Source organism: Triturus cristatus, chromosome 11 (genome assembly GCF_964204655.1).
Source record: "Triturus cristatus chromosome 11, aTriCri1.1, whole genome shotgun sequence".
In the NCBI taxonomy this organism is placed as follows: domain Eukaryota; kingdom Metazoa; phylum Chordata; class Amphibia; order Caudata; family Salamandridae; genus Triturus; species Triturus cristatus.
Genome location: NC_140594.1, coordinates 384,713,143 through 384,738,258, shown reverse-complemented (window position 1 = coordinate 384,738,258; position 25,116 = coordinate 384,713,143). Strand labels below are relative to the sequence as shown.

The 25,116-nt window shown below is 41.6% G+C and overlaps 1 protein-coding gene across 2 annotated transcripts in view; it reads right to left on the bottom strand.

Moving 5' to 3' along the window:
- Positions 1-25,116, bottom strand: part of CNNM3 (cyclin and CBS domain divalent metal cation transport mediator 3) — a 281,724-nt gene that overhangs the window by 54,071 nt on the left and 202,537 nt on the right. For both annotated transcript variants that reach the window (XM_085634570.1, XM_085634569.1), the window contains exon 7: positions 3,315-3,453. In XM_085634570.1, the coding sequence (XP_085490696.1) occupies positions 3,315-3,453 (139 nt within the window). The remainder of the gene's footprint in view (positions 1-3,314; positions 3,454-25,116) is intronic.

The window sequence follows — 25,116 nt, the reverse complement described above, 5'->3', positions numbered from 1 at the left end:
CCTACTAATGTAATACACCACATAGAAACTACCCCTAATGCCAGACAAAGGGGTAGTAAGCTTTATAGAAATGTTGCAATACAATAAGAGGACTTGAAGCACATGCATGCTTTGTAATCCTTTCCCCACATTTGCTCATAATTCCAACATTATTGAAGACCATGCTGGGCCACAGATGCACTTCAGAGAATTCGGCGCATGGTTGCTCCAGAGGGAACGTGCATAAGATAAGGGTGCTAAGAAGTGAATGTGTTGGGTGAGAAATTTCAGAGAATAGTGGAGAATAAGGTAAGTAACAAAAATACACGGTTTACAATTCACCGTACAAGGTGTCCTGGTCACGTAACAATGAATACAGTCACAATTTTTTGTACAGAATCAAATTCATATTTTTGCACGTTGGGTGAGGGACGTGTACCAGGCTCATTTATGAGGGGGTGTCGACGTTTCGACCCGTCTTAGGGTACAAAGGTGATTTGATGCCTTGACCATGCGGGTCTTCTTCAGGACAACAAGGGAGATGGGCAACCTGACGTGTTCCTCAGCTTGGCTTAAGGATCTAGTGTAATCCCAGGGGTGGTTTAACCTTGGATCGCTAGTGGCAATAGTACACTGACCATGCGTGTGCTCTGGTCGGATAATATTTCATAAACACCGGAACTGCGACGCGGACTCAATCCGTTCTGCAGTGTGGTCACAAGGAAAGGACTTCAACTTAAGCTTCTCATTTCCGAGTGCTGGCCATTCTGTCTCAAGTACAGGGTGTGTTTCTCGTGGCGTTTCAACCGGCGTCTCAACCGGTTGAAACGCCACGAGAAACACACCCTGTACTTGAGATTGAGTCCGCGTCGCAGTTCCGGTGTTTATGAAATATTATCCGACCAGAGCACACGCATGGTCAGTGTACTATTGCCACTAGCGATCCAAGGTTAAACCACCCCTGGGATTACACTAGATCCTTAAGCCAAGCTGAGGAACACGTCAGGTTGCCCATCTCCCTTGTTGTCCTGAAGAAGACCCGCATGGTCAAGGCATCAAATCACCTTTGTACCCTAAGACGGGTCGAAACGTCGACACCCCCTCATAAATGAGCCTGGTACACGTCCCTCACCCAACGTGCAAAAATATGAATTTGATTCTGTACAAAAAATTGTGACTGTATTCATTGTTACGTGACCAGGACACCTTGTACGGTGAATTGTAAACCGTGTATTTTTGTTACTTACCTTATTCTCCACTATTCTCTGAAATTTCTCACCCAACACATTCACTTCTTAGCACCCTTATCTTATGCACGTTCCCTCTGGAGCAACCATGCGCCGAATTTTTATATAACCATAAATTGTTGTACATAAATAAATATCGCTTAATCAATCAGTGGATGTTGTATCGCTTCATGGTGAAGTATCAAAATTGAGTTGTGTGAGCTCTGCGAAATGATATTTAGCTCTAAACTTAACAAATAATGAACTGGATGACATACTGCTGATTCGCTAAATATTGAGTCAGGACCATTGTCTGTTGTACTAATTCGATTCCCAGGTCCCTGATTTCCTTGGGAAAACCCCATTTTTTGTAATGGCACTTCAGAGAAGGCATGTGAGGAAAATGAAATAGCAAGAGTTCAGATGCCGTAAATTGACATGCACAATACGAGTAGAACTGAAATGCACAAAAACTGAGATGTACAATATGACCAGCCAGACGGAGGGCAGGTTCACCATCTCTTTATGGGGGGAATTTTAAAGGCTATCCTGAGATCCCTGTGTCGATTAGTCATGACGACACTCTGTATTCTAAATCCCTTACAATTTTTCAAAAATAATCCTCACAGTATCAGCAACTAGGGATAGCAGATATGGTAGGCCAATATTCTAAACGAATTTCCTGCTACATGATGAAAGCAATACAATGTAAACAGTTTCACAATGGTGGTGAATGGAGCACTTCAATTTGTAAGATGTTCACTGTCAATGAAAAGAGAGCACTCGTGGTGTTTTGAGATAAATGCTTACAGAGGTACAGAAGGCTTCACTTTAGAAGGGCTGGTTCCTCAATTCTCAAATGACCAATTAAAAATACCCACCTCAGCACTAAGACAGCTAGTAAAGCTGGGAACATTACTACAGTATATCCTGGGCAGCATCACTCACCTGCTTACCACACACACACACTTAAAATCAATGGATGTTAAGGGGGCAGAGGGATATTCAAAGACTGAACAAATACTGGAGCACAACTAAAGCCGGTATACCCAAAAGACACTTAGAAAGTAGTGAAGCAATCAGTTCAAAAAGAGAAATCCTTCAAAACCTTTGCCGACAGAGGCTAAATAGAGGCAAGTTTAAGGTCTCCATCGTTTTAGTCACACCCAGGGTTTAAGTTCCCCGAAATAAAGAGGGTTACCTTCTTCACAAAGAGCCTACTTGTATCCACTTTGGTAAGTTAAGTTAAACTAGGCATCCAGATGGGACGGAGGAGCTAGCCGAGCTAAGACTGTTCTGAAGAGATTGACCTTCCCCTCTCCCCCCTGCAAGGGATGTAAACAACTCCACACTTCAGCATAAACTTAAAAAATAATACAGATAGCAGTAACCAGATTATTGTGCCAGTAGAATCCTTAGTTATGGACTATTCAGCTGTGGAACCAGAAGTCGTCCCTGGCAGAGGCCGTTCTAGCAGAGGCGAAAGGAGTCGTATTCCCACAGAAAGGTATTCCTAATTGAAATACCTTTCTCTATTCTGGAAGTCGAAGGGAGGTTTTCTAGCAACCAGCGGTGGCTTGGTGTGGTTCAGCCACACAGGATTGTTCACATAACTCAACACACTGCTTGCGAGCAGTAGCAAATAGCAGCAATTTTAAGAAAAAAGGTAAATATAATGCAGAAACACTAATTGGGAAAAGGGAATTCAGTAGAAGTAACAACAACCAAAAGACGCAGTAGTCTGCAGTTCCAAATCCTGCCCATAAGCAAACAACAACTTGAACTGGCTGGTAATGGTCAGAGGCTGGCATGTTGATTAACAGCTTCTTTTGGAGAAACATTTTCAGGCAGTGTCTTAAGTGGCAGGAGTTCCCAAACAGGTGAAATGAGGAGAGAGCAGGTGACATGATATGTAAGGTGGAGATTTGTGATAAGTTAAGCAATTCTGTAACTTCCCTCTGCCACATAGTAAGGACAAAATGAACAAGACAGCATCATTTCTTCCCTCTATAACAAATCCTCTTCTAAAGCACATCTCTCTCTCAACAGTAGCTTCAACGGAATCAAGCAAGGCAGAACAAACACATAACCACAAACATTTAGTCATACCTGAAGACGCAGTATTTTTCTGGTTCAGCAGTTTCGTTTGACTGTTTGGTAAAATTCTCATTTCAAGGCTTTCTGGAGACTGCGGCGATGTATTTACCCTGGAGGCCATAAGAGCATTCACGTACTGTAACTTAGTGACCTGAGAATAAATGTATTTAAAATAATCACTGAATATCCAAGTGCCATAACTTATCATATCCACTTGGCCAAAGGGGAAAGATAACTATTTCTTGCATCCACACAGCTTAACACAACTATAGGATAAACTTGTAAGGAATATGTGCTGTTGTCGCATGCTGGAACAGAGCAAACACAATCCTCAATATGAAGGGCATAAGCCATTTTCAGCTTAAGACTCCTTTGTCATTTACAATAATTTTAGTCTCTCTGCTGGTTCAGTACCTCTACTTTCAAAGTCTTTGCAAGCTCACTAAACTGAAATTGAGAAATCACAAATGGCCTTTTCAAATATTCTACTGAATTATATGCTAGCAACAAAAACAAGACAGGGCAAAAAAAAAAAAAAAGTCCTCCTTTGGCAATATTATACTGTTGAGTAGTTTACAACATTCTGTGTAGGCAAGATACAACTTAACGGGAGGTATTGGGTTTTGGTGGATATCAATGAAACTATAGAAACAACAATATACAGAGTCTCTCTCGACTAACGTGTTGATTGAGTATGGATGGAAATCTGGAATAGGAGTATATTGATAACAAACAAACATAAGCAGTGTTGCACCAACAGACAAAATAAAAACCCCAGGTTCCTAAATGAAGTTTAAGGTTTGTGGAGGTTTTCTTTTTTTTGCTTGGGCCAGACATGTCAAACATCAATTTCCAAATCAATTCTCTTTGCCAGGCTCCGAGGCATGCCAGGAGTACTGAAGTACAAATGTAGAAGAATTATGAAATGATGTAAAGATAAAAAGGTGCTGTTAGGTATTTAAGGTAAAACAGGGTGATCTTAACTTTACCCTCTGGTTTTTGCCATGGGACACTTCAAGGAAGAAAAGCACTGCACTCTGTAAAAGCTCCCCCATCTACAGGGCAAACATGGATGGGTGCATGCTGCGCCAGGTAGCAGGCAAAAGTCTGGATTAGGAGTTGGATGGTGCCCCATTTACCCAGCTCCGATTGACCTCATAAGTGACAGTGCAGCGGCACAATCCCAGTGACTATTAATGGATAAACTCTCAGCAACAGGAGAGAACAGGTAGGACTCCATGGGAGAGACCGTCTCATAGTATGTCCATGAATGTGATCGGTGAAGATCCTAAATAGGGTGCATCATACTTCTGTCCTAAGAGAGAATGTGTGCAAGACACTGTACTACAGAGTTGGAAGCAGAGTGATAGTGTGGTAGCATAAAGGGGACTGGGCATGAGTTCCAGGCATTAGAAATGACGACAGGTGACAATATGTTTCCCTGAATCACTGTCTGACATCCTGGGGGAGGAGTGGGCTTACACCAGACAGAAAGAGAGTGGCACAAGACTTGTTAAGCAACATCAAGCAGAAAACCAGAGAAAAACAGGACAGATGTAGGCACAAACCCTCCTGGTGCATTAGGATATTTTAGACAGGCACAAACCTTAGTCCATGGTGGATACTCTGCCACCAGTGAGTGGCAGCATGCCATGCTAAGTGCCTAGCCCACCTCCAGTGGTGCTCAGTGTAACTTATTTGTATGTCCACCCAAAAAATGTGGAAGCCCTCTTTGACAAGACACAGGCTCTGGCACTGAAGCTCAAGACCTAGTTGGCAGGGACACCCCTCTCTGGAAGATGGGTTTTACACTTGAAAATAGTTGCCTGCCTACAATAAGGGCCGCACAAACAAATGAGATAGACAATGGGGGACTGGCTAATTCTCAACATTATACCGACAAGCTGCTGGGCTCAATGTTGATAAAAATTTATGAAGTGTCCAAATGCCAAGATTTTATTTTTTTCTTGAGAGCTTGGTATGATTTCGTTAACGCCCCACTTACCAAGCAGAAGTTTTCAGCTGCCCTGGTATATTCCAAGACCATGTTATTTCTTACTGCCAGTTGACTCAAGATTAGCATCAGATTTTCCATCTTTATACTCAAAAGTTAACTTCTGCCTAACAAGACATGAATCCCACAGGCTGTACTTAACTGCCTTCATACTCTGGTTAAGTGGACAAACACAAGTAATCATATAAATCTGTAAATCGTTCTTGAAATGGTAACAAATATGAATGTGTTGGTTTGAAATGAAAACTGTTCAGTGTAGTTAAAATTATGGTATGCTTTCACTAACTATCTTGACAAAGAATTAACAAAATACTGATTGTTAAACCCTAGCTGAAGAACAGTACTACTTTTAGTTCCAAAAAATAAAGCTCACCCATCAGTGAATCCCAGAAATGTATGTGATCTGTTCATCAGTGTCAATCTCAGAATGCTAGGCCTTGGTACTTTCCTACAACTTACACAGGGTCAGAGTCGTTCTTTCTGAAGAAAATAGCTAATTTTATGAAGCATAAAACATTTTCAGTGAGTACCCTATAAAATAAAAGATAAGTAACTGGTAACAGTTGATTTACTGTATTATTACGCATGTCCGATTCAGAATCTTACAACTCCCTGCTACCAGAGCACCTCCCAACATGATGATAATCTCCTTTTGAAAAGCCTTTTGACGACAATGCACCACTGTGCCCTCAACATTCAGAGCACTGCTGTGATTGTAGATTGGCAGAATGACATACATGAGGTGCATCACCGGATTTCTATCTCTATGAAATGCAAGATGACTGCCAGTCTCTCAAACCTTGGTGGTCGGGATGGTCGTTTGTCATTTTGCATTGTTAAAGAGAAAAGAACATACTTTATCTGCTCTTCTAAGATGGTCTCTAATTTTCGCTCTAGTGTAGGAGCTCACGTTGACCAGATTATGGCAAGAGACCATAGTCACGGATAACTGGAGGTAAAGAGCTGGCATTTAGCATTTTCTGTGGTGGAAAAATGATTAATTGCTCTAGTGATTGACCACAAGTAAAATACTTCTTAATGCAGCTTTTATCAGTAGACTTCCAACACTGCTCTGTTCAGAGGATCCACTTTTTCTATGAGCAAACCTGGAAAATTATCTGAATGAGAACTTTCAGAAGTGTCCAGTTTCAAAGAGCATGAGCTTCTAAGAATAGGGTCCCGACTCCAGGAAGATCAAATCCACCTCACAGATTTCTCAAATAAGACCTTGCCCTGGTCAGTCTGCACTAGATCACAGTTGTGGAGAACCACAAGAGATACGATTAGGAATCAGTTCGACTTAGCCGATATATATTTGACATTAACAAGCAATGTGAAGGTTCACAGTGACAGAAGTTCCTGTAATATTTTAAAAGATAGTGCTACTTTCACTAGGTACCTTTAACCCAGCTCTTTACACAATGACAAGTCATGGAGCACCAACAGATCTTTGGCTGGCGACTATATTCATTGCTCACATTTAATTACTCAATAAGTTCCCTAATCAGCAGGGAAAGAGAGAGAGAAGGTTATTACATGTTTCAAAAACGATAATAGTGAGTATATTTTCTTAAAGTGTTGGTTGCTAGTACTGTCTTGCAGGTCTATAGAACGGAAAAAAAGTTATTATGCAACTCAGTGTCATTTGTCCTAGGCTCCAGGCCACCTTTTGCCAATCTCACTGTCATCGAAAGATGTTGCTTTTCAAGGCCTAAAACATTTTTTCAAGTACAGCACAGGTCTGTGACAGGTGTTTGTAGCTCACATAAATCTTGTAAAACATCCTGCAAACCAGGAGAATACACTTCATTGGGAGAGCTTTTGATTCCCCAAAAACATTTTTGATTTCTAGACATTGTTAACAATGAGAAACTTTCTGAAAATGAAAGTAAAAAGCAGGGCTCACATGCACAGAGGCTCAGAAGAATACTCAAGCAAAAAAGAAGGGGCAACAAACTTCTCCAATCATTAACAAAGCAGTGCAGCTATCATACTACAAAAACCATAAGTCAGATCAGTTCATTTAACAATTTATTCATCGTCCATAGAAAATGCATTGTTTGATATGAAAAATCTGATTACATTAATATGTACATTTATCTACAAAGGTTTTGTGAGCTCGCAGTAAGACAAAGAGACAATAAATTACATACATCAAAAACACAAAGACCTACAGTGACATATAAAAAAGTAAACGCTCCCGCACAATCATACTTCACACCAATTGCAGTTCAAAGTACAAAGATGAACATGACAATTGAAGATTTTGTCCCCTTTTTTCTTGTAATACAATACAAATATTCGCAGAATAGTTTTTTTGCAAAAACAGAATTCTAATAAAAACAGTAGAATATATATATATATATATATATATATATATATATATATAGACAGAGGTGCGCTCACGCATTTCGGTAGTCACAATGTGAAAGAAGGGGTGAACCACAAACTTCATCAGGGCGCTGTCTATATTCACAAGTCAATGATCCCTGTCATTGATCTGGGTAATTTCACAGAATGATAATTCAGGAAACGGGGGCGCCAGGACGCCCCTTGGCTGGGGCAGCTGTGCGCGGTACAAAAATCAGTAACATAACATAACATAACATAACATACAAGAAGGGATCTGAAATATGGACATACAGCAAATGAATTTAAACAGAATTTTCTTATCACAATAAACCCAGGGCAAAGAGGGAAAAAGAACAAGATAAACTCGATACAGTGGGTAGAAAAAGTGATCAAAAATAATTGATAGATTAAATTATGCATTTTGAGACCAATTAATGTAACAAACCAACTTAAACACAAATTCCTCCACCACACCCAGTGGGATACCAAACTGACTCAACACACACCCCTTAGGCAGGGAGATTGGCTGAGGGAGGTGCGAGCCTTGGAGGGATTCAGAGGCTGGGAGCTTATTGGAATATCATAATTGGGGGATGTCTGGGTGGGGGACCACATACGATCATTTCAAGACCTACAGCGTCATTACACCCTCCACCACTCTCAGTTCTACAAATACTTACAATTACGCCACGCTCTCAATACACACCTAACAACGGGTACAACCCTTCCGGAATTCGGTCCAATGGAAGAACAAATCAGGATGGGTGACTTGGGAAAGGGCGGGGTTTCATGGATATATTGTTCCCTAACCAACAACAGCTCAACATCACTAGACTCACTCAGACACCGATGGGAGGGGTGGCTAGGTTCCCTAGAGGACGAGGACTGGCTAGAAGCCTTAATGGCCCCCAAGACCGTTACCATTTCAGCCAAATTTCACATAACCCAGCTACACTACCTCCATAATGCCTACTTAACCCCTGACCGGCTTTATAGAGCAGGCCTGCGACCCTCGTAGTCTTGTTCGTGCTGCCGGCTAGAACCGGATGACTTCTACCATATGGTCTGGTCCTGTCCTTGCCTCGCCTCCTACTGGGAAGCAATAGAATATGCACTCATGGGTGTCCTGGGTTGGGATGTGCCACATAACCCCCTGAACCTCCTCCTGGGCGTTGTGGATGGCTTAGATGTGTCTAGACCAGATAAGCTCTTCCTAGGCACGGCCACCATGGTGGCCAAGCGGGATACCGCCACGGAATTGAAACAGTCTGATCCCCCAAGTATTGCTAAATGGCGTAAGGATGTGGACTGCTGCGCAGTGCAAGAGAAGTCACTCTTCAAGGCTAGAAGTTGCCCAACCAGGCACTCAAGGGTCGGGGGTAAATGGCTGAACCAATTGTGATGTAGGTACACCCGGTCGCTTCGTGGACTATGATGGCATATGACAACACACTCGCAGTGAGAGCGGCATGTATGTCAGCGAATGAATACACTGATAATTAGTCCATTGTATCAATTGCTATGATTTACCTGTGTTGTACTATTCTCTGTTTATTGCAAAAATCTATAAAATGGAGTATAAAAAAAAATACAAATTCCTCGCAGGAGGATACCCTAAAAGGCTCATCAAAGATTGACATAAAAGACCAAAATATTACAATAGAGCCAGCCTTTTTAAAAAACGACCTAAGACTGAGGTCCTTAAATTGATCTGTCTTACGAGACACTCTAATCTCACTATTAAAATAAGACAGATCATTGGAGCCCAATGGCATATTCTGAATGACTGAACAGACTACTAAACTCCAAAAACCTTTTTTTTTCATTCAAACGCAACAGAAACCTTCGAAACACCTTTGTTAAAGCAACCTGTAATGAGGAAAAGAATTTCGTCCAGAAATTCATAACAGGATTGACACCCATTATAGGTAATCCTAAATGCGATAAGTGCCATGCCTGCTAAATCATGCCATTTGTTCTGATATACTTGTATGGGGCAAGAAACAATTTAAACTTATGGAAATGACCAACTGCCGTACATCCAACATAGTAAATTTGATTCCATGCCCTTGTAACCTTGGTTACATAGGTGAAACTGGACATGAATTTAGGGTCTGTTTCAGTGACCATAAGTCGGCAATCAAGAACAAGCGAGTCGGAGCACCCCTGGTTGAACATTGGATCGAAAAAAAGCATACTGAAAGAGCTCTTAAATGGACTATTTTGGAAAAGATCAGGAACCCGAGAGACGACAATGTAGACAGTTTTAGAAAGAAAAAAAGAGGTCTTCTGGATCTTTACTCTTCAGACAGCTACTTCTGGTCTTAAACTTCTTCCATGGGAAAATTCCATTACTTAAAGAGATTGTCACCATCGCCCTTATTTCTGCTTCTCTAATTATATTTTCCCACATTTATGGGCTCTATGAGACTACGGGACTTCACTCCTTTCTGCTTGTATACGGTTTGCGGTCCCCATGTGCTTTTATCGTATTTAGTTGGATTGTCCCTCTCCCATTGGTGCTCTCCTTTTTCAACTGTTTTCCTACTCTAAGTTTATTCTTCCTGCGCTCCATATGTAGGCCCTCTTTTTGTGTCCCTTTTTATTTGAGTTTTGTATTTAGATTGTTTTATTGTAAAATTACTTTCATTTTTCCTTTTCCCTCTCCTATTCTTATTGGTTTCTTTTTTCTATCCCCATTTCTAATCACTTAAGAATGTTCTCCATCTTGGTTGACCCTTATACATACGTTTTTAGTTATCTGTACTCCGTTATCTTTTCCCCTTTTTCCCTCCTCCATGTATCTTGACGATCTGAGAACTACCAGAGTCCGGAATTACCAATAAAGGTGGCTGTCGTTTTACTGCACTCCGTGGCTAAATGTGTTCCAGCTTTCTGTTATCTGGCCCTTGAGGTCTCTACAAGTGGGTATGTTCAATTCTACCCCTCTTGGCCCCGTGACCTCACTACTAGAATACCCCTTATGGGATATACTATTTTATCCCATGAGACTGTGTTTAGCTCCACTGGGATTCATTGGAGCATTGTTGAAGTGAACTACAACATGGCGACTGTCTTTTCGCTATATCGCTTTCACATTGATACATTCTAGTTTTTTTTAGAAGCATCCCCATGTGTGCCTAATTACGAGGCTTGCGTAATTTTTCATGACGCCTTATAATGCGCTTGCATTCTGTCAACTTCACTCGCGCCGCATTATGGAAGGAGGAAGTACTGTATGTCTACCACATTTCGGGTAAGTTTATTGGCTACTATTAGCGTCTTTTTCTACTACAGGATTTGTCTCAAATACCGAGCTCTGTTTTTACTACTTATTTAACAGTTCTCCTGAACCAGTTGTATCTCATATTGAGGACGTACTGTGTCTCTACCCGATTACAGGTAAGTTCATCTGTTGGCGTTTTCTTCTCTTACGTTTTCATAGGATCTGCCTCCATTCCTTTTAACAATCTTGTGAGCTTTTCAGCTCAGTTTAATTTTGTCCCTTGGATTTCTCTACTTTTCACTTTAGAGGTTTTTCCTGGGTGTTATTCTCTTTTGTAAGTCACGTGATTATAAGTTTTATTTCTATCCTGTAATTTGTTTTACTGCAGGTTTTTCTCCTTATTCACCTTTCTCTCTCTAGCAGTGTTTCTGTAGGTCACTTCACTCTGGTGTACCCCCGCCCCTAGTCCGTATATTGAGCTTCACTGACTTTTCAGTTGATTGCGCTCCTATTTATCAGATCGATATATTGTTTATTTATTGTTCGATTTATTTTCCCTTACTATCATCATCAAGATTCTGGCTCTACTTCCTGCATCGAATATTGGAGTGAGTTTTTTTCCCCCACCCCGATACTTTTTCTCCTAGTTGAATAAGAGTTTCTTACTGCTTACATACAAGGATTGCGTAAGAGGCAAGTATCATCCTCTATATTTATCTTTTTCTTTTGATTTTCTCTTTGCGCTATACTTTTAATTTTCTCTTTTACTGATAGGTACTATATACTCCTTAGCTTCTGCCTCGTCTTGACCTACATTTTTTCTTGAATCAGATTCACTTTTTCAAACCAACATTGGCTGTGCAATTATTATTCAAGTCCCAGGGTTTCCCCGTTCTTGCCCCCTCTGTTTTTTTATGTAGCCTATTCACTTTGACACATGAATCATTTTTCAGTTTGAACCTTCCACATTCTCATCTTATCCTTTCACTGTGGTGTGATTTGGTTTGGTACAATAATTGGTCTCAAAATGCATAATCTCATCTATCAATGATTTTTGAGTACTTTTTCTACTCATTGTATCGAGTTTCTTTTTATTTTTCCCTCTTTGCCTTGGGTTTATTGTGATAAGAAATTTGTTTAAATTCATTTGCTGTATGTCCATATTTCAGATCAGTTCTTGGATATTACTGTGAGCTCCCGTTTCCTGAATTATCATTCTGTGAATTTACCCAGATCTATGACAGGTGTCATTGACTTCTGAATATAGACAGCGCCCTGATGAAGGTTGTGGTTCACCCCTTCTATCACATTGTGACTACCGAAACGCACGTCTGTGCACCTCTGTCTATATATACACACTGTACTGTGTTTTTTTTTAGAATAATTCTGTTTTTGGAAAAAACAAACATTGTTGCGAATATTTCTACTGTATTACATGAAAAAAGGGAGAAAAAAATCTTGAATTGTCATGTTCATACTTTGATCTGCACTTGGTGTGAAGTATGATTGTGCGCGAGTGTCTACTTTTTTATAAGTCACTGTAGGTCTTTGTGTTTTTAGGTCTCGCCTGAGCTGCTCTGGCGAGACATTTAGTAACTGGGCTTTTAAAAGTCCTACCAGACGCTTTTGCTGGCCTTGAGCATGCGGTTACTCACACAATGACGAGCAGAGGCGCCATATGGCTTTCCTCTCTCATCATGGTGCGCGCACATCGCACACCACTCACCAGATGTCCCTTTTTTTTTTTTTTTTTTTTTTTTTTTTAACTTGCAGCACGAGGCGCGCGGACTTGACTTCTTCCTGTACGAATTCTTCCTCGTTCCTTAAAGCACCTTGCAAAAGCGCAGAGGTTGTAAGGCTTTTACATCCCCTAAGCCAAGAAAAAAACAGTTTCTTTTATAACGCAGCCTTCGGTAGACCTACAGTAGTGAAATAATTGGTTTTCTTCCCTGTACAGTGCAACTACTGCTAAACAGAAACTTGCATCGGCCTCATGGCATTCGTTCATGTTTTTTACACCGTTCGCCCTCTTTGTTGATTCGGGCCACAAAATCCTTTGTCAGCTGGATGGTCTAGTTTGTATAACTCACGCAAGCTAAAAAAAAATAAAAAAAACATATCTTTTCTCTTGTGCTTTAAGTCTAAGACAAGCATTGTAACAACGCTAACGCTGAAATGTCTTCACCACGTTCTCTCTGTCCCCATTTGTGGGTGCCGGCTGCCACCGTGTGGCTAGAATAGTAATTGCTTATTAAGATGTTAAAAACTGATGGGTGCGCAGTACTACCAGGCGTGAGTCAGCTTATACCTACCTGTTCAGCACATCGAACTACCTAAGTCCCCCGATTGATCGGTGGGCCAAAATTTACTTTGGAGTGTATTTGTATTCCATTCTGCCCCTTAAGCCACACACATTTAGGTTTATGTTTTCTTTTATGAACTCTTTACCGCAGCTAATGCTCCAAGGTCTCAGTTGTATAATGAAGAGCCGAGTTTGAACTGATGCCTTGAGAAATCCTTTCCATTAATAGCTGTATCGAGAATATAGGTTTGCTATCACAGGACAACGTTGAGTTAAGCCAAATGGCCATAGTGCCACCAGAGACCAGTAGGCCTGAGTACCAGGCATAGTTTAGGGGTCCCTGGGGTATTTTGGTGTACAGAAGTCTTCCTTCTGGGATCCAGTGCCAGCAATACAAACCGGAACCCCAGACTTCCCATGAGTGCTGCCAGCATCCAGGGGGTGACAAAACATCAGCTGGCAGGGCCAGTTGCCTCTCAGTACAGGGTGCCTTCTTCCTCCAAGAGCCTAACCGATTACTCCATGGTGATCACAAAATCCTTCAAGGGCGGTGTCTTCCTTGATATCCTGTCCTCTTTACTCAGCAGGTAAGACCGGTGTGTGGTTGTCGCCTGGCTCTTTGACAAACACCACCCACCAGCCCCTGGATACCCCCTGGGGTGATTAGCAGCACTCTATAAGTACGGATTGATTGATCTGTGTAAAATCGCTGTAGTCTATCAAACTTCTCAAAACTTTGTGCCATTGGATGCTTCTTCCTGTGTTGTGTCCTTCTCTTCAGAGAGGCCCTCCTTCCCCTTCGGCATAGAAAGTACTACTTTATTCTGATGTCCGAGACATTTAGACATTCGATTCCAAAGATGTCAAAGGCAGTTCCAGATTCTCACGAGCCGGGATGACTGTGCCTAAGCAGCCATATCCAAGTTCTAGAAAGAAGAACTTATATCTCTAATAGCCCCAAAAACGTGCGCCCGTCTTGGAAATCTCAGTTGGGAACGCTGCTGTGTGTGAGGTTTAATTAGTAAAGAGACGCAAATTTAAAAGTGGCTTTCAATTAGTGTTCCAATTTTTCGTGAATGGAATTACCAATAATTTTAAGCTTCTTTCAGAATTTTGTGTTTGCTGCAAAACATTTATTTTTGATATACAAACTATGAAAGGATCAAACCATTTTTCTTATGCAATATGGTACAGGCGAAGTGGATCAGAAAGGTTCTATCCTTATTATATGTGCAGATTTATGCAGTAGTATTAAATTCAATGGTATTAACATCACTGTCAAAAATCAAGTCTGTGTCATAATTTTGTTCTGTTTTATTTATGTTACATTTTGTTGGTTTTAACTGAAATCATTTTCAGTTTAGGGGAACATCTTGTAACTGTGGCCACACCTCCTTTAATTCTCCCTTCTTTACAACCAACCATTCTCTGCATCTTCATACATGTGCCACATTTCTCCAGCACCATCATGTAGTCTGCCGTCTATCTTTTCTCCCACCAGTTCTACTCTTCCTGCAACCCACGGTCCTTAGTTAAATTTATGGCAAATGTGTTACACCTTCCTTCCACAACCTACATTGCTCTTGCTGTCCTATTGGCCTGGTACTGCTCCTTTTCTGCTTCACGGGGGGGGGGGGTGCCTGGATAGGTGCAGGTGGTTCTTGATGTAGTCCACACACAGCCTTTTTTAGGTCTAGTGTGAGCCAGACCTTGAGTACTTGAACAAGCATTGGCATAGCCAATAGGTCTTGCCTTTGGGACCTTATAAGTATTTAGTTATGCAGCACAATATCCTTACTGCAACAACATTAACTGTTGCATGGCTAAAAACTTATAAGGTCCCAAAGGCAAAACATATTGGCTATGCCAATGCTTGTTGATGTATGTAACTTATTGTCTCTTTGTTTTACTGCGGAGCTCACAAAACCTTTGTATATAAATGTACATATTAATGTCATGAGATTTTTCATATCAAACAAAACATTTTAAATGGACAATGAATAAATCGCTAAATGAACTGATCTGACTTATGGTTTTTGTAGTATAATAGACGCACAGCTTTGTTAGTAAACGATTGGAAAAGTTTGTGCCCCTTCTTTTTTGACTGAGTATCCTTCTCTGTATTCTTCTCCATAAATTTGTTTTCTCAGGGACTCTCCTGTTTGACTGTGAAGGCTCAGAAGAATGCCAGGGGTACCAGGACATGCTTGCATCTTAGGAAGGAAAGCATGCTCTGGTCTCAGAAGTGAGATACACCAATGCTTCTGTGAGGGGCAGAACACAGGCAGCACATGTTCAGCAACAGTGCTGTGGAATATCTGTGGAGTACTTTCTTTTCCTTAGAGTCCATGCTAGAGGCAGACCACCAGCAGAAGTGGCCATCTCTAGCCCCTAATGAGATAGCACAGCTCCCTAGGAGGGTTTACTACCATTACTTCAGGAATATTACATCGGGAGTCATTACACTGGAGATAAGGTTTACTACCTTTACAATACGAGTACTTTACTCAATGGGTAAGTGGATTTATTTAAAAAAGTATGGTTACAAAGTTATTTAAAATTTATAAGAACTAATATTAAATTAAGATTAGTGTATTAGTAAAAATGAATAACTTACTTTCAAATTAATTTGAGAGATTAAAAACAAAAAAGTTATACTAAAATATCATGGAATATGTAAAGATTATAATCAGTTCAAGGCTATTTATATTTGAAAATAAAAAGTAATTAAGTATTTAATATATGTGTATTTGTAATACATTAATATACAAGACATTCATATATACATATATGTGTATGTATGACTATACATACATATATATATACACATACATACATATATATACACATACATACATATATATACACATACATACATACATATACACATACATACATACACATACATACATATATACACATACATACATACATATACACACACATACACACACACACACACACACACACACACACATATATATATATGTATGTATGTATGTATGTATGTATGTATCAAACAATACAGTTCATGAACACAAAACAAACAGACTCTTCGCAACAGAGAATGTGTAATATAAAGACTTGGTAAAGGTGGCGGCCATCTTAGCCTAGTGCAAAAATTCACTCAAAGGGTATAAATTACCCACTGGCATGTCCAAGAATACACTGCATGATGGTAAACGGTTACAGAAATACATCAATTATCAAAAATAACTGTATCAAATACACAATTAGAATTAGGGGTGCAGCCTGAATCGCGCTGTCATGTTGTCATTCCTAAATACAGTATAACATAAGAGTCTGTTTTGTGTTCATGAACTGTATTTAACTTTACACAAAAAAAACGTTGATGTAACGTGAACAAGGCGAAAGCTGAAACGCGTTGTTTGTGTAGTTCATTAAACCGATTTTGAAAACTGCAAATCTCCCTGGTGTCCGTGTATACTTCCTGGAAGAGAAGTGTGAGGAGTTGCATATTTGGGGTTGCCGATTACCCCCACACGGACCGCCCTGACAGACAGCCTTCGTCTTTATCGGGACTGGTTGGTTTGATTTATTGAGAAGGAAGGCTGACCTCATCCATCTCCCTTGCCATTTGTGCTGATCTACGTGGATCGTGTTACTGCAGGAGGACACCGTGATTGTTTCCGTAACGCCGCGCTTCTGATTTCGTGTGCAGTGAGTAAGCACGGCATTGTACACGGCTCCCCTGATATTCTTGAGGGTCTGAGAGGTCTCATTTCACCAGAGTGTCTGATTCTCTGTGCTACTGAAGCGCAGTTCGTTTTACGAACAGCTTCGTGGCTGGAGTTTCTGATCCGTTTTGGGTGCTGGGACTATCGCGTCAATTACGCAATGAGGTGTTGATGAGAAGGGAGCTGACTTGATACTGGAACTTACACGTTTCGTTTTGTCAGCGTGGGAGATTTGGAGTAAGTTTAAATTGGTGACATGGCTGCAGCTTTAGAAGCAAAGCACAAAGTAACGACCAACAGACTCTTTTTTGCACAAAGTGATGTCAGTGGAGATATGATCAGCCCAGCCACTGCTATTACGGAAGAAATAAAAGTTCAGCAACTTTATGCTCAACTAGAAAAACTTTACTAAAAAGAACTTTCCAAATGGTGGGAAGCAGAGTCCCTACAGAGATATATTGATGTAGCCCGAGTGCCTCGAGGACTGCGAATTTTCACCATTCCTACATTCGAGGACCCTGATCCAGAGATGTTGGAGGAATGGTCCAACAACTCTGCTGCCTGCTCTATAACTATGATGCGTATCCTAGTTAAATTTGCATTAAAAGACCGCAGCAAATTATTGGCAGAAATCGATCAGGTAACTGCCCAACTTGAAAAATTGGTGGCCAAAGATACATTGGAGACATTTACTAAATCTCTATTAGTAAAAATGGATAAACTAGAGGAGGAGATCACGGCTAAAAAACAGCAGAAGTTCTTAAGAGACTTCAAGGATTACCAGTCGGGCCGTACTCTGACTTTCCACAAGAAGCATGGCCACCTATTTGACACAAATGGAGCAGTATCCATGCCACTGCCAACGGCATCTGTAGCTGTGGATATCATTGAGAGTGATGTGTCAGATGGCAGCTTATCTGATATCCCCTTGTCAGTGGCTGCCAGTCTGGCCAGTCAAGATCTTCCAAAAAAATCGAATTTTTTAGCCCAGTTCCAAATGTTAAACCAGGGACGGACAGAGCAATATCAAGATCAAACTGGTCAGAGAGGCAGAGGGCGAAGCGGCAGAGGAAAAATCAGAGGAACAAACAGGCCAAACAGAGGAGGAAGAAAAGAAGCAGGAAGCCCGATGGGAATGATGACAAGGGGCAAAAAAGTTCAACAATGACTGTCATCAATCTCTCGAAACGTTCTCTATCCGAAGATGAGAGACCTCCTTGGCCTAGGTTTGTCCTTCTGTCCTACTTCCAATTTTAACTATGTTCAAACACGAATTGACTTGTTTTATTTTTCACGCAAGTTAAAATTGAAGAAATGGTTTGAAACTAAACACAACAAAACTGCTATAACACCTATGAGTATGCCTCTGAGTAACCTCAATGTTGATGATATTGAGGTTTTATATGCAATATCTAACATGGAAAATTATGATGTTGATCATTGTTTGAATTCGGATGAATTTGCAATTGATATGAATATCAATCCAGGCAGTCATTTTAAACCTAAATCTGTGTTTTTGCCGAATATTGAGTGTGATGCCATCGAAGTGTTCGAGAGGGGTGTTTTAAATGACCTTAAGAAAATGAGATATGGCAAGATTCCAGCTTGTGAGAAAAATCTAAAATGGCATCAAATTCAAGCATTACTAAATTTAAAAACTGACAATGCCATCGTTATCCGTCAATCGGACAAAGGTGGCAATGTTGTGATTTTGGACAAATCAGCCTACTTGCGTGAGGGTGCGAGACAACTGAGTGACCAGACATGTTATGTAGTGTCAGACAGAAGGACCATTGCAGCATCTAATGTGAAATACGGGGAACTTCTAGTAGAATGGAGAGAAAAGGGGTTACTAGAGTGGGAGGAATACAACTATCTTAGATGCCCTCACCCTCGGATACCTGTGCTATACTTACTTCCCAAATTGCACAAGGACCCAGTGAATCCCCTTGGTAGACCCATAGTGTCTTCAATAGGGTCTCTATTAGAAAACACTTCCCGTTACATCAATCACTATTTACGTCCCTATGTTGTTGCTTTACCGGCTTATTTGCGTGACACTACCCATTTTTTAACGATCATTGATGGGATCCATTGGGAACCTGACTACACCCTGGTTACCCTGGATGTTGGCAGCCTGTATACTAGCATACAACATCAGCTAGGTTTGCAGGCTGTACAACATTTTCTTAAGACCCGTTCCATTTCTTACTTGCGTCACTCAGAAATGATCATGGCTATGATCGAATACTGCCTGACAAACAATTTTTTTCTGTTTGATGATGTCGTCTATAGGCAGTCGCAGGGCACAGCGATGGGCACCTGCTTTGCCCCCAGCTATGCCAACCTTGTCATGGGCTGGTGGCAGGAGCAGGTGGCCACACAACTGGATGATTTTTCCAACTGTGTCCTGTGGCTTCGGTATATTGACGACATCTTTTTAATTTGGAATGGTGATTTAAACTCTGCTACAACATTTGTGAACACATTGAATGACAATCCATACAATTTGGTGTTCACGGAACACGTCAGTAGGACTTCTGTTGAATTCCTCGACGTTACTGTGGAGATCAAAGATCAATCTATGCACACACATCTGTACCGAAAAAAGACTGCTGGGAACAGTATTTTGAGCGCCTCTAGCTCCCACCCTCGCAAGCTAGTATACAGCATTCCATATGGGGAATTACTGCGTGCTAAACGCAACTGCAGTACGGAGAGCAGTTATGAAAGTGAAAAAAACAATACGATACAACGCTTCAAAGATAGGGGTTACAATCCACGTACGATCAAAGAAGCGTGTACTAAAGTAGATGATGTTGCACGTAATGATTTACTGCATCCTGTGCCACGAACATCGGAAACAGAGTCTACGTTTTATCACTACATACTCAGGACAAGCGCATGATGTGCGCTGTGTTCTAGACAGACATTGGCATGTCTTATTAACAGACAACAATCTCAAAAAATACCTGACTAGCCACCCACAAGTTACATTCAAGAGAAGTAACTCTTTGAGAGATGAGCTGAGTCCCAATGTAATAACTAGCTTAATACCTCTAAAGACTGCTGGTAGACCAGGATTCCGCTGCTGTAAAAACTGCAAGGCTTGTAGAAACAGTGTGGATTGCATGGAGGTACAATTTTCCAGTATGAATAGCAAGTTTGTCATCAACAAAGCTTTAACTTGTAATACCATGTACTGTGTTTATGCGTTAACTTGTCCATGCAATAAGGCGTACATTGGCAGCACAATCCATCGCGCTAAAAAGAGAGTGTTGGAACATATTAGGGCGTTACGCCATAACAACAAACAATACCCTGTTGCCCGACACTTCTTTGAACAACATGCACAGAATGAAGGATTGTTGAAAATGGTGGTGATTGATGCTGTCATTGACACTGTACGTGGGGGTAATAGATTGCTCCATCTCAAACAATTAGAGTCTAGATACATTGTGGATTTCGATACAATGTTCCCAAAAGGGTTGAATTCTAGTGAAGAATTATCTGTACACTTACATAAGTAGAATGTGGAATTGTCATTAAGTCTTTACTGTGATTCTTTTTGTAATATACTAAATCTTATTTCATTTCGTTTTTTCAGAGAGTGGTATTGAATCATGCTGTGGCACTGCAGAACTTCGATTTATAGTGCAAACATCAATTTATTATTTTTTCAGTATGCCCACTGGGGCGATACTGTGGCATATCCTTTACAAGATTATCAATCTGATTGGGGTGTATACTAATAACATTAGTACAAACATCAATGGAGATTTGCCCACTGGGGCTTAATGCCTATACATTACTTTATGTTATACTGTATTTAGGAATGACAACATGACAGCGCGATTCAGGCTGCACCCCTAATTCTAATTGTGTATTTGATACAGTTATTTTTGATAATTGATGTATTTCTGTAACCGTTTACCATCATGCCGTGTATTCTTGGACATGCCAGTGGGTAATTTATACCCTTTGAGTGAATTTTTGCACTAGGCTAAGATGGCCGCCACCTTTACCAAGTCTTTATATTACACATTCTCTGTTGCGAAGAGTCTGTTGTTTGTTTTGTGTTCATGAACTGTATTTAACTTTACACAAAAAAAACGTTGATGTAACGTGAACAAGGCGAAAGCTGAAACGCGTTGTTTGTGTAGTTCATTAAACCGATTTTGAAAACTGCAAATCTCCCTGGTGTTCGTGTATACTTCCTGGAAGAGAAGTGTGAGGAGTTGTGTATATATGTGTATATGTGTATATGTGTATATGTGTGTGTGTGTGTATATGTGTGTGTGTGTATATGTGTGTGTGTATATGTGTGTGTGTGTATGTGTGTGTGTGTATGTGTGTGTGTGTGTATATGTGTGTGTGTGTGTATATATATATATATGTATATATATATATTCACTTAAAAAACCATAGGTTTCACACATGTTATAGTTAGCTGTACATTTCAGTCGTAAAAAACCAATGAAATTCCACGTTGTAGTTAGATCAGGTAACTATAACTTGCGCGCCCACAATAAACTGCTGATGACGTCGCATAGTACATCACTCATGACATGGTCAGTGACATAACTCATGACATCAATGATGACATCTGAAATTACACATTGTGGATTGCGGTCGCGCAAGTTATAGTTACCTGATCTAACTATAACGTGGAATTTCATTGGTTTTTTACGACTGAAATGTACAGCTAACTATAACATGTGTGAAACCTATGGTTTTTTAAGTGAATTTGCAAGGTTTTGTAAATGATAATTCCTAACTATAACGTGTGTGAAACCTATGGTTTTTTCAGTGAATTTGTACGGTTTTTTTAAATGCTAAGTTATGTATTTATTTTTTATTTTTTTTTCTGGTTTTTCACTATGCGCACACCCTGAACGCACGGTGCGCTTCGCGCACCGTGCGCGCGCTGTGGGCGCTCGGTGCACTTCGCGCCCCAAGCGCCCACCTTGCACAGTCCATGCCGTGCGCGCCTCGCCTTTTTTTACGCAGTAACATTTGTTTTTTTCTCCCTTGTGGGTCCTTTAATTTATTTAATAAATGTGATTGTTACTTTATTTTTTTTTTATTTTTTTTTGCCGTGCGCGTACGGTAAGCTTACTGTACGCGTACCCCGCGATTTTTTTTTAAAATTATTAAATTTATTTTTCGTACTTTTGGGTCCTTCTTGGACCCCCTGACAAACACTAGGGGGTCTGCAACTCTCTTCGTTGCCCCCGTTTCACGTTCCCCACCTTTGTTTCTCAGTGCGAGAGACAGAAAATGGCGGCCGACACTTCCTGATTGACCGATTCGAATGTTTACAGTCATGTAACCACCAATCAGAATTGAGCTCGCGCACGGCACCGTACGCGTACGGTAAGCTTACGGTAAGCGCACGGAGCGCGCTTACAGATATATATATTGATTTAAATGCTATTTTCTCAGGACCTACTGAACAGATTTACACCAGACCTACAAAAGGCACATCCTTGACCTGAGGACTACCTCTCTGCCAAATTTCAAGTAATTCTGTTCAGCCGTTCGGGCTGTAGCTGTGTCTAAAGGTCCTATAGAAAAATGCATGGGGAAAACGCGTTTTGGGACCCCCTTTTTTCTCAGCCCCCGCTTGACGAATCCCCCCCGAGACTTTCAGGGTAGGAGCGGAGCGTAGCGCCCCATTAGTTTTGAAAATTTCGCGAGGATTCGTCGACCGGCGCCAAAGTTATTCCAAATAGAATGTTGCGGATTTCCTATGGAAACACGGTCCTAACTATAACTATCTACTGGCGACCGCCAGTAGAAAATAAATTATATATATATATATATATATATATATACATATATACACACACATACACATATATACACACACACACTTTTTTTACAGATATATATTTATTTACACATACATACATTCTCACTAGAAAAACCAAAAGTTAAAGTGATGCTACAGTTAGGTGTTGAAAGATGATAAAAACTAATGTTTTAATAAAATAAAACATTAAAATTGACCAATTATAGATTACTGAGCTAACTACAACTTGCGATCCGCCATGCATTGCTTATGACCTCACATGACACCACTCGTGACATGCTAAATGATAGCATTGAGGACATCATACAATCATAGTGACACCATCCCATAGTGTTTGCGTATATGCCTCCAGCTAGGTCCTGTGCCCAACCCCCCTTCTGTGCCTGACCTTTAGTAGGAATCCCTGTGAGTCCATCCCCCTTCCTTCCACAGGCCTGGTGGTCAGGGGGTCCCTTCCCTGCCTCCTTACGCTACATTTCAAACATTTCCAGAACACAGGTAACCATACCCTGAGTCCTGTAATAGCAACCGCAACACTTTCTGTGGCGGCAAGCAAATCAGAACAATGGCCATAGAGGGGGTGTCCGAGGGCCCTATTTTTTTATTTTTTATTTTCAGTACCACAGGACTCCTGAGAGGACCAGCCATCGATAAATACCCAATTTTAACCCCTTTAATCCAAACTTCTTTCAATAATGAATGAAATGGGTAAATTAAAAACTTCCCCAAAAGTCTGAACAGATTTACACCAAATCACAAAAGCATGATTTCTTAGTAAAGTTCTAACTTTCTACCAAACTTGGAGTAATTCCATTTTGTTGTTTTTATTTTCTAATTTATCTGAGAGCAAAGGGGCCTATTAGGATGGCGGGCGGACTGGAGTCTGCCCGCCATCCTCGCGGTGTTGGGACCGGCCGCCAGACATGCGGCGGTCCCACAAGGCGAATTAGGATGCAACAGCCACCCTGGCAGTCGCATTCTGCATGTTAACATTGCGGCGGGTGCTGCTTACAGCAGCACACACCGCGATGTCAAAATCGCATGCCTGGCATTTCCCTGCACCACGTGGCAGGCACCACGCGGTGCCTGCCACTTGGTGCAAGGAACTGCAAGGGGGTACCCCCCAAGTGTACCACTCCACCCACGGGCCTGCAACGGGCCCCCAAAACCAAACACCGCCAGCCTTTCCATGGCGATATCGCCGACATCGAAAGGCCTTTCACCACACATCCTAATATGGCTGGCGGTGCCTACTAGGCACAGCCACCATATTAGTGGCCCACATCCGGCCGGCCGGCAATCGGAACGATTGCCGACCGGCGGAATAGCGGCAGACGGACTTTGCATCCGCTGCGAAAGCCCCACGCCATCGTAATATGGCGGGGGTATTTCATCGTAATGGGCCAAAAAATTATCCTTTGGGAATTAACATGGAGAATAGAGGTTTTGGGACTGTCACCTTTTCTTAGTCCCTGCTCCAAAACAAAGAACGATAATAAAAAAATAAAGATAAAAAAAGGGATACAGGTGCTGGGGGTTTACCTCCAAAAACAAACTGTAAAAATAGATAAATAAAAATGAGGGGGAAGATTTACCTCCCCATTAAGGTAGGTAGGTGTGTGTGTGTGTCCGTCTGTCTCGGGGGACCCTTCAGGTTGAGGCTGCAAGCATCATCGGAAGTCTTGAGGGAGGTCAGGGATCACAGGATCCCAGGTCTGGACCGCTGGGGAGACCTCCTTGGTGTGTTGGGCCACTCGGGTGCAGAGTGGAGTAGAATCCCGGAGTCGGCGGAATCCGGATTCTGGAGGGGAGTCTTTGGTTGAGCAAATCTAATGCTCACGGGAGACAGTCTGTGGGAAGATCGCAGAGCAGGTCTTCCGACGTCTGGGGGTTGCTGGCTGCTGGACTCGCCGGGGTTCTTGCTGTAGGCAGGTTGTAGACGGGACAGGTCGATAGGGTTGGGACCAAGGCAGTTAGTGTACTCTTCTCATTCCTGGGTCATCACGGCTCTTTGATCTTTCTCCCTCAAATCTGAGGCGGCAAGGCTCAGGGTTGCCCCTAAATACAACATTTAGGGGCATTAAAGGGGTGTGCAGGTTGGGACCAATGGGCCCCTTCCTTGGGGGGGGTACACCCCCTAGTATGCCACCCTCCAGTGGGAAGAGGCATGAGTCTCTTCCTAATGGGCTGAGACCCCTCATCTTCAACATGGAGGGGACTGAGATGTGTGCTTCACCTCGCCTCCATCACCTGAGAGGTGGGAAAGGCAAGGGTGGGCACACCTCTCTTCCTAGCTTGGATTTCCTGCAGATTCTCCTGCCCAAAGCAGGGGTCAGAACCGGTGGGAGCCAGTTGCTGGGTGCAGCAAAAGGCAGGGACAGTGTCCAAAGGCGACAGGCCTTTGAAG